General features: G+C 21.5%; 1 protein-coding gene across 3 annotated transcripts in view; it reads right to left on the bottom strand.

Annotated features, from left to right (window-relative positions):
* Positions 1-23,056, bottom strand: part of LOC411919 (Wnt7 protein) — a 181,017-nt gene that overhangs the window by 1,641 nt on the left and 156,320 nt on the right. For all 3 annotated transcript variants that reach the window (XM_016912433.2, XM_006557224.3, XM_016912435.2), the window contains exons 3-5: positions 3,459-3,573; positions 2,757-2,828; positions 2,528-2,615 (exon numbers count right to left, since the gene is read on the bottom strand). In XM_016912433.2, coding sequence (XP_016767922.1) covers positions 2,528-2,615; positions 2,757-2,828; positions 3,459-3,573 — 275 coding nt within the window. The remainder of the gene's footprint in view (positions 1-2,527; positions 2,616-2,756; positions 2,829-3,458; positions 3,574-23,056) is intronic.

Raw genomic sequence — 23,056 nt, 5'->3', positions numbered from 1 at the left:
CTAACGCTGTAACATTTAGAAATCCTTTCAAATAATTATATTAAAATAAAACTAAAATAATAATTTTAACATTTACTTTTAATTTTCGTCATTTTGTCATATGTAATTATATTGTTCAAATACATAATGATAACGACAATTATATAATCATAAATGTGTTCATGACTTGTTCAACCTCATTATACGAAAATGATTAAAATTTATTTTAACTTATTTGATTTACTTTTATAGAGAATTAGTATTTTTTTAAACTAAAATTTAATTTATTATTTAATTACATCGTAAAAATATAATAAAAATATTACACGATCTTAATTAATCTTTCTTGCATCTTCCATTTATCTGTATATAATAAATACAGTAAGTGAAGTAAAAATATTTTTACTTCATATTAACAAAAATATAAAGTTACGAGTAAAGTACATATGACACAAAAGAAAATTTAAAAATTCGTGAAATTTTGAAAATCGCAAAAGTCATTGTGTTACGCTTTGTCCCTTACTTTTTTCGGGCACATTATGGAATTAAAATTTTCGATAAAGAAAAAAAAAGAGAGAAATGCTTAATTTATAGAACATGATTACTCAAATGTTTCGATGCACGCGTTTCTCCTTCTCGCTCATTGTGTGTCCGACGGTCCGACGCGTATGCTCAGAAAACTGGTTTACATTTCGAATTATCGGGAGACGGTGAGGGGCGGGTGCAGAGGTGGGTTGAAAAAAATCGTCTGGAGCATAAAGTATGCGGTATGGCGAGGCGATCGACATTAAGAATAAATCGTTAGCCATGTCTGTACGCGCGTGCACAGATCGTACATGCACGTGGAGGGCAACCGGACGATATATGCGCGTTTTTATTACCGCCTCGATAATAAAGCCCATCGAGAAAGACGAAAGCTCACCAACTTTCCCCAATTAAAACGCCGCCATTTATCCGCCCTACCTAAGGCGGAACGCGATCTTTCGCTAACCTTTCGTTTCGATCGTCGACCCTGCCTTATACTCCCCCGCCTTGATTTGTTTCTGAACCTGCGTTTGCTCTTAATTCAAATTGATTTTTTGACTCGTAAAAATGGAAGGATATTGTCGAACGGTAAAGTTTCAGGAAGTATATCAGTAGAGAAAATTTATCTTATCAATAATGATTATTTCGATTGCAATTTATTTTATTTATTTATTTATTTTTATTTTAAATGATATTTAAAATTATTTTTCTTTTCTGAATAATTGTCAACTATTTATTATCATATTTTATATCAAATAGAAATTTATTTTAATTTGGAAATTAACATTAATGAACTGACAACGATTGAAAATTAACACTTTTAATGATCGATTAATAATTATGACGATTAAGTAAATTATTATATATATATATATAAATTATTATATATATATATATATATATATATATATATATATATATATACACATATTATTTGAATGATTAATTTCTCAAATATCAATTTAAATAATTTAATTGATTGATGCCAACATTTATTTATATGCTTAATTTTATAAAAATAAAAATTATGTATTTATAATTATAATTATAAAAATTGAAATTTTATAAGAAAAAAATAAAATTCATGTTAAAAATCATAGTAAAATAAAACCACAAAATTATACTACAGACACAGATAACAAGATTATCTGCAATGTCAGCAATTTTATGATACCTAATATTGTTACAAAGTATCCTTATAAATTATAGCTGCACTTCCTTCATTTTTGTCCCTATTTTCTTATAACTGTTAAATATAATAATTGTTAGATATAATATAATTTAAAATGGAAAATTATTATGAATTGAACGGTAGTCTAAGAACAAAAATTATATTTATATTTTTCTATTTATAATTATTATATTAATATTTATCTAATTTACTGATTTTAAATAAAATTTACATTCATCAAAAGGCATTATAATAATAACAAATTTTTATTTTTTATATTAACATTTTTATAATATAATATGAATATGAATATTGATTAATTTTCGTTTAATTTTTTTGTTAAATAAAATATATATATGGAAAAAGAATAATATAATAGAATTATTATATTATTATATCAACAGTTTTATTCATGCTTAATCTGAAAAATTTACATTCAAGAATGTAATACGTTTGTAATAAATTTGCAAATTTGATTTTAAATAATAAAAATAATTAAATTACATACAATAAATAATTTATATCCAATCTCATATAATATCATTATCATAAAATATATACAATATATACTTATATGTAACAATAATAAGTATATATATATATATATATATATATATATATATATATATATATATATATATGAATTTGTTACTCATAGATTTTGATATCAGAAGAAAATTTCGAAATCAATCTTCCGCAAATATGTCACATTGCATAATTTACTTATATAATTATATGAAAAATAGTTCATAATAAAAACGAAAATATTCACTCATTTATTTAAGGAAAATTCAATTTTAGTTTTTATAGCGTTAAAAGGAATGATTCATTACGGTAACTAGTATTACTCACCTTTCGACCAGCTTTATTATTATGAAGATTCATCAGGCTTCTCGCGTCACCCTCGACTTCCCTCGCATCCAGAAACCTACGCGCGAACCTAACATTAAATTATAATATTAAAATTCATGCGTGTATAACAACTGTCGTGACGTACAATGTCATAGAGGTTTTACACGCGCATAATACGTGCAAAAGGAACCGACTACGAATTCATTAGGGTTCCACGTTAATCCCTTACCTCATCCCATACGTGACGTCTGCACTGCAACCGCCCCATTCCCAACCATTTGGTGGCAACTCCTTTCTCGTCCTGCAAAAAAGAATATCCAAACCTCGATGAACCAATAACTCATTAAATTCGTGATGAAAAAATTTCACTATTAATTTTTATACAATATTTTTTGTAAAAAAATTTTAATAAGTTTTAAATTTTTTTGGAATAAAAATATAATGAAAATTTGAAAAAGTAAATTTCATTAGTGAAACATATATGAAGGCAAGCAATTATAATTTTTATAATAGTAATAAAAAGTGAACCAAATGAAAAATAATAAAAAAAAAATTATTATTAATAAAGATTGATGAACGTAATTTTTTTCAAAATTTTTCTTAAATTTCGTTATAATATAACGTATAATTCTGCTTCTCACAAATTATTACAAACCTTTCTAATTTTGCGACAAAAATTTATGGATAAATCTAGTAATAATTATATTCATAGATTTTTCTGAAAAAGTTTTACAGCTTAATAATAGATTTATTTATAATAGATTTTTTTAGTTTTATTTTACAATTTCTTCTTAGTTCTTCGAGAATTATTACAATTGTTGTTAGAAACCGTTACTTTACGGAAGAATTAGAATTAGGTAAATAATATTTTATACCTGATCCCGTTAATGATTAAGACCAGAGTAAAATAAGTACAACAATAAGAGTTTACCTTACGGTGGGTTCGCAACCACAATCGGTGATGTTGCCCCTGCTGCAAGCTGCGGTTACGGCGTACGTTACACCTGCTGAACTTATTGCGTACGTGAAAGCTGCTTCCCTGCTTCCTGAAATAGATCAGTGAGAAATTTCCTGTTAGATATGGCGACGAAGCAGGTCTGTCCAGTTTGTGCCGATAAATACGAAACATGTATAGGGATTTCCAGCTAAGTAAAAACCTGCCGCGAGTATGTGACAAATAGAGTTACAATGTAGGGTGTCGTCCTCGGAACAATGCAAAGAAAAAGAGGGATTTTGTGAAAGAAAGTGTTAATTGTCCATGTTGGACACCTGGACGTTTGAACGAAGAGAAGTATTCGTTAGGTTTTAATAAAAGTTCTCTTCGAACCACTTATCTTGCGTTCATTTTTTCCAATTTTTTTTGAATTTCTATAGAAAAATTTCCTTAATAATAATGAAAATTTTGTTTCATTTTAAATTTTGCGATTTTTGAAAATAACACTTGAAGAAAAATATTGAAATAATTTTTATTTTTTATAATTTTTATTTATATTATATTATAATTTATATTATATTATAATTCTTTAATGTAAAAATTAATATTATATGGTTTCTTATTATTGCTCTATATAAAAAAATTCTTATATAATATAATATAAAGATTTATATATATATATATATAAAATGTAATTTTTAATTTGTTATAATAGAAAATTATAATGAGATAATTTAAATGATTGAAAAATAGATACGTAATTAAATTGAAAATAATAAAAAACCCGGAATTCACATAAAATTTTCCATTCTTCAAAATTTTAATTGTATAATTATTTATTGATAAGTAAAAGATTTATCTCGTATATATTTATATTTGTCTTACTATATTTTAAATTATATTTATAATAAAATAAATTTAAAAAATTTTATTAAAAAATTAATGTGGTTAAGAGAAATATAAAGAAAAGAAAGTATATAATATATTGTAATTATATAATTGTATATTATTTATACATATATAAAATATCCTTCATGATTTTCTTGACATTAACAGCGAAAAATGTTTCAAATAAAAATTGAATGCAGTTAAGGAAAGCATATTATGATATTAGTTTTTTTTGAATGATTTTCAAAACATATAGAGATTAATTTTTTTATTAAATACAATTGTTTTATTAAATAAAATTACATTTATAAATTACATAATAAAAATACATTAATCAACGCAGCTTGAAATTTTTTATAAAAAATATTAATTCATATATGTTTAAAAATTATTAATTTAAAAAATATTTCAATTTGAAAAATTTATTATGAAAAATTATGAAAAATAAAAAAGTGATACTCTGTTTATGTTTTCCTTGTCTTTTATGCAATAATTTTTTACAAAATTAAATTATATATCCTAAATTAATTATTATTAATAATTTTTAAGCATATACATATAAATTGATATTTTTTTCATAGAAAATATCAAGTTGCATCGTGATGCATTGAAAATGCATGCAGAAAATATAAAATTTTATTTATTTAAAAAAATAAAGTTGATCTTATGCATCCATTGATAAGATTCTTTGATAGATTTAAATTTTATTTAAAACATTTTATTTTTGCAAATAATAATACTGAGAAAATCAAGATGTTAAAATCAGGTAAAGTGTCCTAGACATATATATATAATTTATCACTTTAAAAGATATTTAGTCCCTTGTCAAAAATAAAATACAAGTTGGGATTAGGAATGCAAATATACAAGTACAGTTATCTACAGGTATTAAATTAAAACAGGTATGAAATATTACTTTTGAACAGTCAGGATTTTAGATGTCAAAATAAACATAAAATTTATATAGTATCAGTTAAAAGTATCCGTTAAAATTTATTTATTTACTTTAGAAAGAATAAGTATTAAAATAAAACGAAACGGAAATAAATAAAATTGCTTTATCTCTGTTATCTCAATTATATTCAGTAACTGAAGAATCGATTTTTCAAAAGTTTCTATGAATATATTAATAGTTTATATATTCGAGGATCAATTGTATTTCTATTGCAAATGACATTTTTATTTTTATATTGTTATTTTTAAGATAATTAATGGTCAAAAAAAAAAATAGATAATGTTATATATTTAAAATTGAAACTTATTTAAAAGCACAATTTAATTAATTCATAACAAACTATTACATTAAAAAGTAAAATTTATGTGCAAAATTTTAATTTAATAATCAAAAATAACAAAATTTCAATAGAAAAAAAGATATATTTTTGTATTTTTGATTAATTTTGATATAAAAAATATTGAAAGAATGAAAGAAACATTTTTTAGAATTTAGAAATATCTATTGTAAATGCTTTGCATGTTATATAAAAAAAATAATATAATATAAAAAAAATAATTATAAAATTATATTAATATACAAGATATTTCAAATTGTATCAAAATTGATATTATTTTATTATTTAAATTTCCAAATATCAAAATTATAATCAGATTTAATACATGATAGATGTATTAAACAATATCTTAACAGATAACAGCTTAAAATTTTATTTTTCAATTACATGAAAAAAATCCCAAAAATTGTACTATATATTTCAAGTATTATATAATTAATATGGGAAAAGAAAGAAAGCATACTCATGAAAATTTTAAAATATAAATGTATATTTTTTATAAATTGATAAAATATTTCGTATTTCTTATTCAAAATAAATAAATAGCGTGCAAGTTTTATCTTTAATTAACCGAAGGATTAAAAAATATTAGAAAAAAATGTTCTCGTATGGCCGAATCTCAATTCGTCCACGTGGCGCACATTTTAATCCACGTCAAGTGATTCGATCTACTTCATTTCGTGGACAAGTATGATACATCAACAGTGCGGCGCAAAGCCCACACTGTCCTCTGGCGTTTCCGTCACGTTAATTTACAGCTATCCGGCACACGTAGGGCCGCGTAAAGCGCGAGCACAATTAATTACCTACGGAGCTCTTTCAGCTCGTTTGCCATGCTGAATGAGTTACCGCCGCGTTCCTTTCTTCTCTCGATGTTGCCTCTTTTCGTTTTCCTTTTTTCCCTCTCCCTTCCTTGTTTTTTTTGTTCCCTCGTCTCAACTCATTCACGAGCTCTTCGTTCCCGACACCTACGCGATACTGTCCCGCGTCCAGGTTGATTTCGCGCTCACTTGCCAGCCATCAACCTCGGCCAATTTTAATTCGAACGTCAGGATCGCCTTTTACGCCGATGCCTAATTATAATGCAATAAAACTCCCGGAACAATTTGCGGATTTTGACGAAGCAATTTTCATCGCGAATAGAATTTTATCGTTAAGTTTCATATTTTGATCTTTTAATCGCAGATTTTATTTTGATTTTTCGTCTTTAAAAAAATATGGATTTTATTTTTTAAGAAAAAATCTTTTGTCTATAATAAAAAAAAATAGTTAACTAATATTATATAATATTTAGATATTTTAAATGAAAAACTTTTTTTTTTAATTTTTTCAATATTTTCATAAAAAATTAAAGAAATGTTATAAATATTTTAGTTTTTACTAACTAAAAAAGTTTAAAAATTTTTTTAAAATACATGATTTTTCTTTTTCTATCTATAAAAATTGAATGAAATTAAGAAATAAAGAATAAAAATATCAATTTAGAAAAGATTTCAAATTTTCATTAAATTCGAACATTTAATAATTTCTTGATATTGTAATAAAATCAATCAATTGTAAAAAAATCTATTCATTGAACATTTTCAAAAAGTAATTCGTATTAAAATCTCGATTATTATCTCTCCAATTCGAGTTCGCATACATCATTTTATAAGTAAAAAAGAAGATTGAAAAGTTCCGGCATCTTCCTACGCGGTTGCACGATAATATTGATCGATGTTTGTTACGTTCATAAGGTTATAATTCATAGTCACACATTTATAGATATACATGTTCCAATGATTCATTTCGTTTGATTTTTGTCAATGATCATGATCGATTGCGATCCAGGTGACGATTACCTTGAAAGCGTTCGCGCAAAATATTCTGGTTCTTGTTTCGAGATTGAAATTTTTTCTGCACAAAAGCTATCGAGAATTTTTACTATGCTTAATATATCTAATAATATTTTTTCGTTGCATTCCGGTTCTTTCATTTCGAATTAATTATAAATATTGCTCATTTTCTATGTTAAATATAGCAAGTATGAGAATAGCTATGGGATATGTATTATGTATTATTTCTTTTTAATTACAAATATAAAAAATCATAATGGAATTATAAAATTTGTTTTTTTTTTAATGTGTTTTTCTGAATGTAAATTTGAAAAATATAATTTAAGATACTTTTTAAAATTATAAAGATTTTGAGCTTTAGAATTTTTAGAATTGTAGATATATATGATGTCAAATAATAGCTTTTTTCAGATTTTCAATAATATATTTGCAATATTTTTATATTTTAATATTTTTAAATGTAATTACAGCTTCATTTTTATTATAATGGAAATTGTTATTAATTGAAGAAATTTATTTTAATGAAATTGTTATTGTTATTAATAATAAAAAAATATAGTTTTAAATATGTTTTAATATTGTATATTCATATAAATATAATTGGGTACAATTTGGTACAATATATTAAATAATGTATTGAACAAAAATGAAACAATATTTTTGTATTTTTTGAGAAAAAAGGAAAATTCTCAGGATTGATTCTTTACTATTTATTTTTTAATTTTTTTGATTTAACAAAACAATACTTTAAATTATTGTAGGATCTTTTAATTTTAATATATTATAGTTCTTTTTTATTTAGTATATTATAGAATATTAGTATATTATAGTTCTATAATTCTATAATTTAAATATATTTATGCAAATAAATATGTAATTATTTAAAAAAATCAATTTTTTTTCCTAACTCTTTTAAAACAAGTAAATATTTTGATTTACTATTATTGATAATAGAAAAATATATATTGGGCCAAATTATATGAAAATTGCATAATTTAATTAAGAAATAATTTGATAGATAGGAATTGTATATGTTCATATAAATTTCATTTTTTTAAATAAAATGATATGTTTTTTTATATATTATGTAAAGTATTTTAAAATGCATGCAATTTATGATTCAAGATCATTTAAGATCAATGAAAGTCAAGAGAAAGTAAAACTTATCATAATTTATTTTATATGAGCGATAGAATTCCTAATATTCTATTTAAAAAACAAAATTGATTTTGTAATATGACTTTTACGCATTCAATATCAAAAAATATGAAAAAACTATTTATATTAAATTTGTCCTATTCAAAATCATGTAAATTTAATTTAATACATTTTTTCTATTATCAATAATCAATAGCCGAGATATTCAGCCTGTATATTGTGAATTGCTAAATGAAATGAATCTTATTATCGTACATATACGTATGATCTATCTTTAATAATCTTATTGTCGAGAAGTGATATATCTTTTTGTCATTCATATGTTCAAGAAAAATAGTGTTCATGCCATAATTATTAAAGAAATTCTTGATTATGAATACTTAAAATAGATTTGTATCTTTGTTTGATTTATAAGATGATAAAAAGATCATTATCTCTGTATCTTGATGCATTCAATTTATGAAACATTCTCAACCAATCAAAAATCTTAATAATTCATGCTCAATAGAATTATCATAATACATAAATGAAATTTCGGAATAAAGAATTCTTTTTAAAACAATAAAAGAAATGGTAATTTTTGACTCGAATTATTTTATTTAATATACAAGTTATTACTGATTATTTATTAAATAATTATAGAGAAGTTTTGTTATAGTTTAAATTTATTAAAAGTCAGTTTATTAAAAATCAGAATGAACTGGATATAGAAAAGGATATATCTAAATAATAATAATAATTATATTTGTAATAAATCGTATATCCAATGTTAATTTCCAATGTTTTTTTCAATATAAAGTTTTTTCCATATTAACATGATTAATTTAATAAAACTTTATATATAATGTTAAATTAATAATATTATAATAATTATAATACAAAATGTTTCTATTATAAATTTTTATTATAAATGAAGAAAAAAGAAAGAAAGCGAAGTATAAGTATAAAAAATAGTTTTATTAAAAAAAAAATATTTCAATTGATTGCTTATATACATAAAATATATAATATTTTAATTTTAATTAATTTAGACGTCATAAAAAAATTCGCAAAATAACTATTATTTTATTTATAATTTGATAATATTAAATTTTATAATAATTTTTTAGAGTAATTTTAATTTTACTTAGCAAAAATCACAGTAAATATTTTTTATTTTTTCCTCTTATTTTTTAAATATTAAAATTATTATATTAATAAATATAAAATAAAGTTATTTATTTAATTGCGTAATGATTAAATTATAAAAAGAGAAGAAAGGATATTTTTATTTCTAATATTACAATTTAGTAATTTTCTAATTAAATAAAAATATTAAAATTTTTTATTTCTAATATAACTAGAAAATGATAATTGTAAGATAAAATACAAATAAAAAATAATCAATAATTTTTTTTAATAGAAACTTCGAATATTGTAGAATATAATTTTTCTCTTTCCATAAAACAATCTTATCAAACAAGAATTTTTATATAATTTATTTGAAAATATTTATAGTGACTACTTTCATTTGTATCTACAACTTTCACATATAATATTTATATATAATTAGCAATAAAATAGTTACTTTCACTTGAATTTTTATATTTAATTTTTTTCAAAATCTTTTTATTCGAAATATTTATCTCAGGCAATATTTTTTTTTCATTTTGTTAATATATTTATATATACAGAAACAATTATATAAAAAAAAAATATAACTCAGGAAATTATGTGAAGAATTATCAAGTTTTTAAAATATTTAAAATAATTAATTAACATATTAAAATTTTGTCTTTTGGAAATTTCAAATTTTGTCAACTTTTTTATCAAAAAAAGAAAAAATAAATAAATAAATAAATACTAAATACTAAATACTAAATACAATTAGGATAAAAACATAGCAAATAAATCTCATATGATTAATTAATTAATTTATTATTTCTTTTCAATTTATTGATTATTATTAAAATGATCTTTATTTTATCTATTTAATTGATTTTTATATTATACATCTCAAATAGACATAATATTATTATATTTTTATCGTATTAATCAATTTTCTTTTTTCGTTCTTAAAATATTAAATCATCATTTCCACGTAATAAATTACCGAAAATTGATGAATAAAATTTTATTTGTGATTACTGAATCAATAAAATTGTGAGCTAATAAACAGATTTATATATTGTATTTATTTTCATTAATTTGTTTTTTGATTAATCATGATCTGTTTGCTATAATAGATTATATAAAATATTGTACTATAATGAAATACTATATTGACTACTCATCATAATTTCTTTTAATTGCAATTATTTATAAAGAAAATTTTATAATAAAAAATTTCATTTATTTATATCTACTAAGATTAAAATAAATAGAACTAATTTATAATCTGTATTCAATGAAAAAAATATTCGTTAATAAATATTGATTGTAATTTATTTTATCTTTTGATATCTCTTTTTATCTATACCGAATCTCATGTGATCTCTAGAAACAAAACGTTACAATTACTTTATCTCATTAAAAATACATTTTTATACGTGAGAAGAGAGGCTGGATTACAATTTACTTGGCTGTTGTAGAAAATAGATCAAAAAATCAAGAAACATAGAATTACATAGAAATATTATAGAAATTTTCGAGTTTTAAACTTTCCATTATATTGAATAACATCTCAAATAATAATTAAGTACAAACTGAGACGATATCGGTACCGATTGTGTGTTAACAACAAGATTACCTTCTTCAGCATCGTAACGTCACCTAATCATATACAGATCATTCCTCACGAAGCATGGTGTCGATTTATCAAGAAACTGATCGTATATGCGGCGACACGTTGAACAGTTAGGCAAACGGATCAGTCCCGGGGCCTGATGAATTTATGCCCGGGCGTTTATGTCAAAGAACGGCAGCGCGTACATCTATTTAGTGTCGGAAGAGGGTAACGGAGAAATTTATCGTTTCGTCGTGCGTCCATGGCGGCGGCTGCTGAAACGGGCGGAGAAAATGGAGGACGCTCACCTTTCCATAAATTCATTTCAGCTGTAAATTGCGTACAAGAGAAATGTGAGCACCATGTCCATATTAGGACACGAGGCAAAGATTACGAAGAGTAAGCTCGATTTACAGTGCAAGGTCGCATGCGTGTACACATAGTAGTTGTACACTCTGTATGAATTATTAAAGTTTAAATATGTATCATGAAGGGCGAACAAAAGTAAGCAGATTTGTAAACAAATATCTTGTGAAATTTTTATATTTATTATAAAAAAATGTTTCTTCATAACTGTAGAAATAATAATAAGATATTCGAATAATTAAACTTATTGTTTTATCTTATGTAGGTATATGAAATAGAAATATTCTCAATATAAATCCAATAGAAATATGCTGCAAGTCAAATATAAAAATAACTCTGTTCTGTCAATTTAAATTCGAGTATCCGAACATATTGAAAGTTTGATCAGTTAAAAGATATTACAATATGCTTGAATAATTTCAAAATTCACAACATTTTATTGCAATTTCAAATGATTTTAAATGATTTTGAATATCATTATCAAAATTGATTTATCAAAAGAATTTTAATTTTAAGTTTTTAATTCTTTAAGTAGCTAATTTTTTGTTTAAAGTTTAAATTATATAAATAGTAATATTTAATATCTTGAAGAATTCCATTAAGTATATTCTTAATTAAAATCTTATTTCTTTAAACGATTTCATTTAAATTAATTTTGTATATGTAATTATATTAACTTAATTTTAATAATTTAATTGATTTTATACTGACTTTTTATATTAATTTCATGATTTCTTTGATAGTTGAAAGATTTTATGAGTGTCAATTTTTAAGCAATTGAATGTTTACTCAATTTAGAATAGATTTAAGAATATTAGCAGAACTCTTATAATCCAAAAAATTTTCATGTCTGTTTATATCATCTATTTTCCTAATTGTACATTAAAAGATTGTCGTGACATTTGCAATATTTTTGATTATAAATTTACAACAAATTTTTTTGCATTTGAACGAATATCTAGAAGAATTCAATCAGATCATGAGAAACAAATCATATATTATTTTATTATTTAAATATTCTAGATAATAAACATGCTTCACAATTACTAAAATTTATTGTTATTTGATTGCTTTTAAATTTCTGTTTCTATATAAAGTATACAGAGAAAAAGTTTCAAAAAGAATTTTTGGTAATTGATCAATATAAAATTTGTAAGAATATTAAAAGAAGAGAGATGAATTCCAAATATATAAGTTTAGTTTTAATGATATTAATTTGATTATAATTTAATTTTATAAATATAATTTTATCAATATAAATTAATATAATTGTTTTTATTGTAGAAGTTGTCCTATGAAATGTTTAATAACAGAACTTGATATTTATTGATTATTTTATGTAAAATCATTAGTTTCCATGAAAAATAACAAATATTCACTTTTAAATTCTATCCTAATTCAATATCCATTACAGAATTTGCTTTAATTTGAAAATAATAGCAATTATTACCATATTTACAAATATGGTAATATTTTTAATTTTTGTAAATTAAATTTTTTTCTATTTCCCTATTTCTTACTTCAAATTCTATTTGATAAATCAAATGTAGAAAAACTTAAGAAAGATTGATCAAACTTTTGATGAGTTATATGATTAGCCAATATAATTATATGTAGCTAGATGTTAATAATTATTCGAAGATGACAATCATTATAATTGAATTAGTAAACTATTATATTACTAATATGTGAATAGTAGATATTCATATTACTAACGTATAAATGACATTCAATGTATTATTATATAATTTTCAATATTAAATTATCCAAAGTTTTTATTAATATCTTAGAAATTAATTCATATTTGAAGTTAAAGTTTTAAATCTATAATAGTGGATATGATTGGATATCTTATCTTTCATCATTTCAATAAAGTTCAGAATCAAAGTTAAGTTAGAGTATCATCGAATGTCAATATATTCTCTCTTAGAAATCGTAATCTATATTTTGGAAAATATTATTATACATATTGATCAATTATATCAACCACAATTGATTACATATTGCTACATTTAATTATTTTCTCTATTATTGAATTGATATTGTATTTGACATTATAAATAATAGCAGGAGCTCTCAGCTATGTAACAAAAATTCATATAATAAATAAATCACTATATACTCAGTATATAATGATACTATACTATACTCATTATTCTTTTTTGTTAATAATTCGTTAACAAAAGCAAAATGAAAATTTGCAAAAGAAAATATTGAAATTACTTAATTCAATCGATATTTGTAGATTTTTGGGACATTCTGTACATTTATTTTTTTTATCTAGCAAATATTTCCATATCCTGATAAAAAGGATTAATTAAAATTTTCTAATATATGTGAAATGTAACATATATAAATTTTTTATATTTCTATCTTCTAACGTATAATTTCTTTTTCTGTGTGTTAAGTATCATTGAAATGTTTAAATTAACACGGCACAATATACTAAACCGAGGCAAAAAAGCATGATGTAAAACCGAAAAAGGAATCGGTCCACGATCAATCGGCAAGACACGAATGTCTTTTAATTTATATCATCGTATTTTAAATGACTCGTATAATGGCTTCAAGAAATTTATAAGCGACAACTTTGTGCACGTGGGCGATTGTTTACGATGATTGAGAGTTATCGATTGATATTTAATAATGAAATTTGATTTCGTCATGGAATCGATCATTTAATTTTTGCTGAAAACGCGATGAGTATGCTAATAAGAACATGTTTATAAAGTCGCTTCGATCATTAATATTATGACACGAATGAAAAAAGAAAGGAAATATTTCTGTGATTATTAGATTTTGGTAATTATTGCATAATTATGCAATGTATTAAATATAAATAAGATAGAAAAGAATAAAATTAACAGTTTTATGAGATTAAAAAAATAGGGATATCTGCTTATTTTTCAATTTAATAATTATAGAAACATGAATTCTCAATGAATCCTTAAATTAATTAAGTATCGACGAAATTTGTGATAAAGGTTCATTCTAAAGCTGAGAAATTAATTTTAAACATAATTAAATTTAATGGAAAGATTAAAGATAGAGTTTGATGAAATTAAATTTTATGATAAAGATTTGATATTTCTATTCGTAAAATTTCACTGTATAAATATAGGATATAAAAATAAAAATTTTAAAATGCTTGTTTCCTAATTTTTTTTAACAAAAATCATTTTTAAGTAATTATTTTAATTAATTAAGTATTATATTTATGGAAATTTTCTTTTTTTTTGTAATTTATTTTTTTTTATATATATAATATTTATAATATTGCAATTTATTAAATATTAAATATAACATTTATTACAATATCGTAACTTTCGATATTCAAATATTCCTTGATTCTTGAATTATTTGTCACTATTGTCTTTACTTGATTCATGTTTATGGTTTATGAAGCACTTTCAAGAGAAATAGTAGGCTGCAAGATATGAAACGTTCGCTCTCGTACGAACGTAAGTCCTGTAATAGGTTCACGCGTGGGTATAGATACAATTTGTTTCTTGCTTAAAGAGTAATTTTTGGTGACTCAGAACTAGTTGGTATTGATTATTGGTAAAAATTTTTTCTAAGATTAAAATTCTGTGAAATTTGTAGAGAATAATTGGAAAAATTATCTTTTGTCTAAATTTAATTAATTTTGATTATAAATAATATTTCATGCAAGAAACATGTTTATATTATTCTAAGAATAATTATTATTTTACATATTTTGAAATCGAAATATATTATAATGGTTCTAATAATTCTAATAACAAATCTTTCGTGGATATTGAAATGCAATAGATAGTAATCTTAAAAAGTATTTATAATATTATTTTACAAGAAAATTTAAATATTTTTAAAAATTTGATTTTGTGATTATATATATATGTAAATTAGATTATTTTTATAATTTATCTTTTAAATAGAAAAATTTTTTTGAATCTATAAATTCAACTTTCAAATTTTTAGTACTTTTTTTATTTCTTTTTTGTTTTGAATTGGAAATATTTTTTATGATAAGAAAATTTTAATACAACATTAATCGAATATTTTATAATTTAATATTTTACTATTTAATTTTCTTATACTATTATGAAATTATATTTAAAAAATAAAAATAATTTTGAAACTTCAAAGCTCAAAATGATATTTTATTAATACAAAAATTATTTTATATAATTTTATAAATTAAAATTTACATATAATGTTTCATATTACACAATTATTGTTCATTTTGATAATGTAGCTTATTAGTTTAATTTACATAAAATATATGAATACTTTTGTAACTAATTAATTAATATATATATGATTATTAGTTTTAATGTTAAATTTATAATTCATATGCAAACTTATTATAAATAGATTATATATTTGAATGCAAATTTTTTAACTATAAATAAATAAAATAATGAAATCTGTAGATATGATTTTATTATACTTTGAATTTAAACGAGAAAGTTTTTCTATTCGAAATTTTTTTTTTATCTTCAATTAGAAAGATTATCTTTAATTTTTTTCATGGGTTTAGCGTGTATTTAGTATATATTTTGTACTATTAGTATAGAATTCTGATTTTAAAATTTTCTGTTTGTTTAATAATATTCTGTTTATTTACAAGTAATTCATTTATAGAATTTTATTTTTATTTCATTTCATTTTATTTTGATTGATAAATTAATCAAGATTTATTTAATTAGTTTTTCTCTATTGTGTTATATTTTTTCTTAATAAATAAATAATTTTTCGATAATTCGCTTTATTCTTATTTTGTTTTATTCTTTCTTATGACCGATAAAATTGGGAAATGATTTATTTTTTTTTTTTTTAGTAATTTTACGATTTTTTTTTTGATCAATTAATTTTAATGATGGTACATTTACAAATATTTTTTTTTATTTTCTGTAACGTTTTCTTCAAAGATATTTTTACAATTTTACATTTTTGTAATTTTAAAAATCATTATTTCAAATAATATAATTAAATTTCATTTCTTTTTCTCAATTACATTCAATATCTAAATTTAAATACATCATACATAATTACAATATATATAATTTACATATAATAATCAATAAATTTTATTAACTTATTATTCAACTATGTTCCAATTCCAATTATGTATTTTTTTCATTTATATTCCATCAATTCTTATCATTTTTTCAAGATGTAAGAAAATTATCAAGATTCTATAATTTCTGGCAATGATATATTTTCATAAATAATGAAGCAATTGAATTAATATATATCAATCTGATTATCAGTAAAAGTGATAATCATTAGTGAAAAGTAGTGAATATAAATGATTATGAGCTTAACAACTAAGTATATCATTCATTTATTCGATGCATCAATCCTACTTTATATTAATGTTAATTTTAAAGATTCCATCATTAATAAAAATTTATTTTGTAATTAAAACTTTTAATTTTTATTATTTAGAAAATTTAGCTGAAAAAAATGTAATGAACAATTGTATTTTATAATATATAATACTGTATTTAACATAATTAACATTATTGATTAGACAAATATAAATTTATTAAAATAAAAAAATAAAAAATATAAGTTTACAATTAAAATATAATAAAATACAATTAAAAAAATTTTACAAAAATTGAAATATAATCATATTTTTTTTTTAATTTTTTGATTCTGGACTTTGGACATAAACAGATTTAAATAAAATAAAAATTTATTTATAATTTTCATTCACAACATTAAAAAATTAATTTCTTGAAGTCAAAAAATTGTATTTAAATATATTGAATCTGTTAGATTGAAATAAAAAAAAAAACAGTTTTATCAAAATTAAAAAAAATATCAAAATTCTAAATTCTTTATTCAGAAATGATGTAATAAAAAAAAATTAAAATTATTAATGTTATTATTAAGATTTATCGATTATTAAAAGAATAAAGCATAATAAAAATAAAATAACCATCATTAATATTTATCAGCCAAGAAAAGACGAAATAAAAAAGTTATATTAAATTAATTATTTCTAAGATTTATCGATTAAGATAAAATATAACAGAAAAAAAATAATATTTCATAAATAACTTACTACTAAAATTTATTTCAGAAAAAAGACGCTTTTTTAGAAAAATGTAAATAAATGTAAATAATTTAATTAAAAAAATCATTTTAATAGAAAAAATATTTCTCTGTTGAAAAAGCTTCGTTTTTTAATATATTCGCAATACAAGCTGTTGGCAAATGGATCTACTTTCACGTATGAATTGATCCAGAATCGCAATGTGTCAAACAGCTTGAATTTAAACCGATGATTTACGTCGTCGTGAGAGCGTTAGTTTATTATCCTTTGCGTTTATGGAGCTGCACTTGATAATCATGAGATCTCTCTCTGTAACCGGAAGACAACTTCGATCCATACTCGCTGTTTAATTTATCTCCTGATCTATTTCGATCTTGGTTCCATGTTGGCTTTTGTATGTTCGTATTTCTCAGTGATCCTTTATGAAGCATCGCACATTAATCGAATTCGACAGAAAAAAATTTTATTTTTGAAAGTAATTGACATGATATATTTGTATATATCAGTATAGCAAATGCTGCTTGAAATTTTAAAATATAATCTCTAATGATCGTTATTCATATGTGCAATTATTCGAATTAATTTCAACTATGAGACATCAATTCTCTATGTATTTATTTATTGTAATTTAATTGAATTGATTGCTTTTTAATGTATTGAAACATACATTTTGTTAATAGAAATATAAATTTTATTTTTCTAAGATACATAATTTTTTACACAATAAATAATAAATTAATAATAATGGCAAAATTAAATTTATTTTTTGTAATATTGAAAAAATATTTAGGTATTTAATAAATTTAATAAAAAATAGCAAAATTTTATTATTATTATGTTATTTTATGTTGAGAAAATTTTAAATAAACATAATGAATATTATGTTTTTAAATATTATTTTCAATCAAAAAATTAAGATATTCGATTTAAGATTTAGTAAACTAGTAATACTTATGGATATCTAGTAGTAGTATCAATGATTTTACTTAAGCATTTATAATGGATATTATAAATAATAAATATTTACATCAATCAAATTAATAATATTAAAAATTGAAAACAATTAAATATAAAAAATTTGATTTGTGTTTAAACAAAAAGTTGCTGACCAAATCAAAAATTGAAAAATTGATTCATTATCATAATATTCTTTTCAAAATATAATGATAATTAATATTAAATCTTCCATTTTCCAATTTTAATAAATATTAAATATAAAATATTTAAATTCTGCTATCTCAAGAATCTCAAAATACATATTAGGTTTTTAATAAATATGATACTCGCCATTTTGAATTTGCTATTTTGTTTTTTCCAAAAATTGAATTTTAAATTCAAAATCATCTCGAAAACCTTTATATTAATTTTTACATAAATCAAAGAACCTTTATTTTTGCCAGTTTTAATTATTAAATTTTATTACACGTATAAATTTTAATAATCACAAAAGATTATATTTTTAATATTTATATAATACAAGTAACATACGTAAAGAAAAATAAAAGATAGTAAATAAAGAATTATTTATTAAATATATTATATTTTTAAATTGATTTTTTTTTATTTTTATTTTATATGATTTGAAAATTTTTTCTGATTATTATTTTTATAAATTACATGTAAAACTTCATTTTAAAATTTTCTTTCTACAAATATTTTATTCTAACGATAAAAAATTAAATAATATTTTTGTAAAAATTATAATGTATTTCATTATATAATTAAATTAAGTTTTTAGTAATGATGTAAAATAAAAGTAAAAAACATTAATAAAAACATGCATCTTCTTTATTTTGATATAATTGATATTTCTTTTAAATCTAAAATCCTTTTTAAATGTGATGAGTGAATTCTTTCTTACGAATCATTTCATACTCTAATAAAAAGTACGTAAGATATATAGTTTCATTTATAGTTTTTTATCATGTTAAACTCAGTACATCTCCATAGAAATAAGTTAATAGTATAAGTTAATAGTTAATATATAATAACAAAGTCTCATTCACAACTTTACATATTATAATATTACATCATCGAATTTTCATCTATAATTCTGAATGAATTATTAAATCCAATCGATTCAAATTCTATGATGATCCTCGAATAGTTTCGTTTTCTCGAAAGCAGATCACATTCGCGAAACATGACGTTATCGCCCGACTCTCTCGCGACAATTGAGCCGCAACACTCGTGCATATACATGCTAATTAGCTGTCGGTTAATTAGCACGTCACGATATACGAGCAATTCGAGATTACGCCCAGAGCGATAAAATTGGAACGAAACGGTCCTGACAAGCGCTAAATCTCGTGCATCCAGCGATTGCGTCCGCGATCATTCCGATCAACCTGACGTTGATAGCAGTATTTCAAAACGATGATGCGTCACACATCCACCTACAATAACATTGTCCATGACCGGCTGGTTGCGCTTGCGGGATATTGTTATTATCCTTTCGCGATTTTATGCCTCGCGAGCGATCTTATTAAAGGTAACGAGCACGATCGTATCACGTCCCGCAATAAAATACCGAGTCCGGGTGTCTTCTCTTCCTCCCTTTCCTTGTGTTCGTTCGTTTCAGCCCCGAGGAGGGGAAAAGAATATTTCTAGTTCAGAGATATATTTATATATGAATGAGATCGCGAACGTGTCCGCAAGGAGATTCAATTTATTTAAAGGATAATCTAGGTTTACGGATTCTGTATCTTATTGAGGTTAGATTCTAGGATAGAAAATGTGTCCTTAATGAATTATTACATGGAGAAAGTAAAATCATAAAGTGTAGTGACTTTATATGTAAAAAGAACAACATTTTATTGTTTTGTTTAAGATTTCGTTTTCAATAAATCAAGTTTTATTTGAAACAAATAAATTATCGATAGCTAATTATATATAAAAAAATATAGAATAAAATTTTATTGCTTAATTTTTTTTAAAAAAATCAAAATCGAATACACGATTCGAAGTGATATAAATTTTCAAATTCAATTTTTGTGAAAACTAATTTTTAGATCATAAAAATTTATTCTATATTTTTTATTTTTACATTGTAATATTACCTACTGTCGATAATTCATTCATATTTAATTAGGAATAGCCAATTTCATTTATGTTTGAAAATTTTTTAAACCTGATTTATTTGAAAATAAAGCTTCAAACAAAAAAATATTATTCTTCTCTTTCGATTTATTTTTGCATATATTTTGTCTCTTTGTATCATTTTAGAGATACTTTGTATAATATAATATGTGATATTAACTATAATCATTATTGCAAATTTCAAATTTGTAACGAATTTATAAAATTTCAATTAAAATATATCTATATTCTAATAATATATATAATATATACAATAAATATAAATAATGTACAACTTTCTAACACTTTAAAATAATCTTTTTTTAATGATTTAAAATTGTGATATTTTTTATAAAAGTATTTAACAATAAATATTTTTCCTTTCTTTTAATATTTAATTTGATTTTTTATATATTATAATATAAATATAATATATTTATTATTTATTATTAGTAAAAATTTGTAATCTAAGTATAACCAAAATGTAACGAAATATTAAAGAATATTTATAAAAATATTATAATAATGGAGAATATTTAATAAAAAATATATTTATTTTGTTTGCTTATTGTAATATATTATATCACAATATATGAAGTGATAATTGAATGTGTAAAAAAAAAGATTAAACAATATAATTTATATATTTAATATATTTCTGAAATTGAATAATTTGTAATCAGAAAAAATATATTTGTAATTTTTCAAAAAATTTCATTCATATTTAATTTTTTTTATATAAATATATTTTATTTTTATTTACTTATTGTTTTAGTTAGTTAATAAAAAATTTGAATATTATTATTTTAAATATTAAATGATCTTTGAAATTATTATCTTAAAAATTATTATATTTTTTAAATTTGTTTTTTGGAAATTTACAAATGATTAATTATTATTTAAAATATATCGAAATTAGTTTGGATAAATAAAATAAATATTAAATATAAATCATGTAAAGATGATGATAAAGAAAATAATTCGAAAAGAATATAATAAAGAATATAATAAAAGAATATAATAAAAAAATAATTTGATAATTCTATAATGTTTTTCTATTTTATAAAAAACATACAAATATTTATACAGAATTGAAAACTTGAATTTTTTCGTTATCTTTTTTACCTTTATCAAATAATGCACTATATTCAACAGTTTTTTAAGAGATTACCTGAAAGTGCCCTCAAATTTAACACAGTCACACTTTTCTTCATATATTATCGCATTCTATGAGAAACTACTGTTCCATTTAAAATAAGACCATTTACGTCGTTAAAACGTCATTAAGTCAGTATGAACATTTTTTAACTTTAAATGGATTTTTTGAAGTTGTTTTACAGAAGATATTGAAACTTTACAAAGATTATCTCTATAAAAATTTTATTATATATATATATATATATATATATATATATATATATATATATATATATATATATATATATAATATATAAGAATACATAAGAATTTAAAAGAAATATTAAAATATAAATATTAAAAAAAGAAAAGGAAAAAATATTAATAAAGTTATATATAATATTATACGTATATAGTTATTATACATACGATACAGTTTATATACACCATTAAATTTTAATAGCATAAGATCGAAAGTGTAGTAAAAAATTGTTTTCAACTTGAACCTCACCACTATTTCGAACTATTTCGTGCGCCACTTAATAATGGAACCAACCGCAAACCGGTCTAGTAATTCTATCTGTTCGTTGGTTAGCCTTTTCTTCGATCGTGCTCGATATTCTTAAAGAAATTTAATATTCCGTGTAATCAATAGATGTCAATACGATTTATGCTTTCCTTCCTTATTCGATGTAAATGAAAATTTATATAATTTTTTTTTCTTTTATTAATGCAGCTAGAAATATCAAAATAGATCTTTTTCTAGCGAAATTGTCTAATTGATGACAAGATGGAGTGGCAGCACAATTCATTAAAGAACATTTAAACGAGAAAGTATGCATTTGAATAGATAATATCATGTTGACATCTGTATATTGACCTTTGTGAAATGTCAATATAATGTGAAATACTTACACGTAATGTTTGTATATGTATTATAGAATCAAGATTTGAAAACATTTGATTTTTAAACCTGTTTTGCATTTTTTTAAATTATGGTACTTATACTATTGTTAAAGGTACCATAATTCAAAATCTATAGGAACTTTTAAATGAAATAAAAATGATGGAAATAAAAATTCTGAAAT

Source organism: Apis mellifera, linkage group LG5 (genome assembly GCF_003254395.2).
Source record: "Apis mellifera strain DH4 linkage group LG5, Amel_HAv3.1, whole genome shotgun sequence".
Taxonomy (NCBI): domain Eukaryota; kingdom Metazoa; phylum Arthropoda; class Insecta; order Hymenoptera; family Apidae; genus Apis; species Apis mellifera.
The sequence above is the reverse complement of the archived record's forward strand: the minus strand, read 5'-3'. Positions and strand labels throughout refer to the sequence as shown.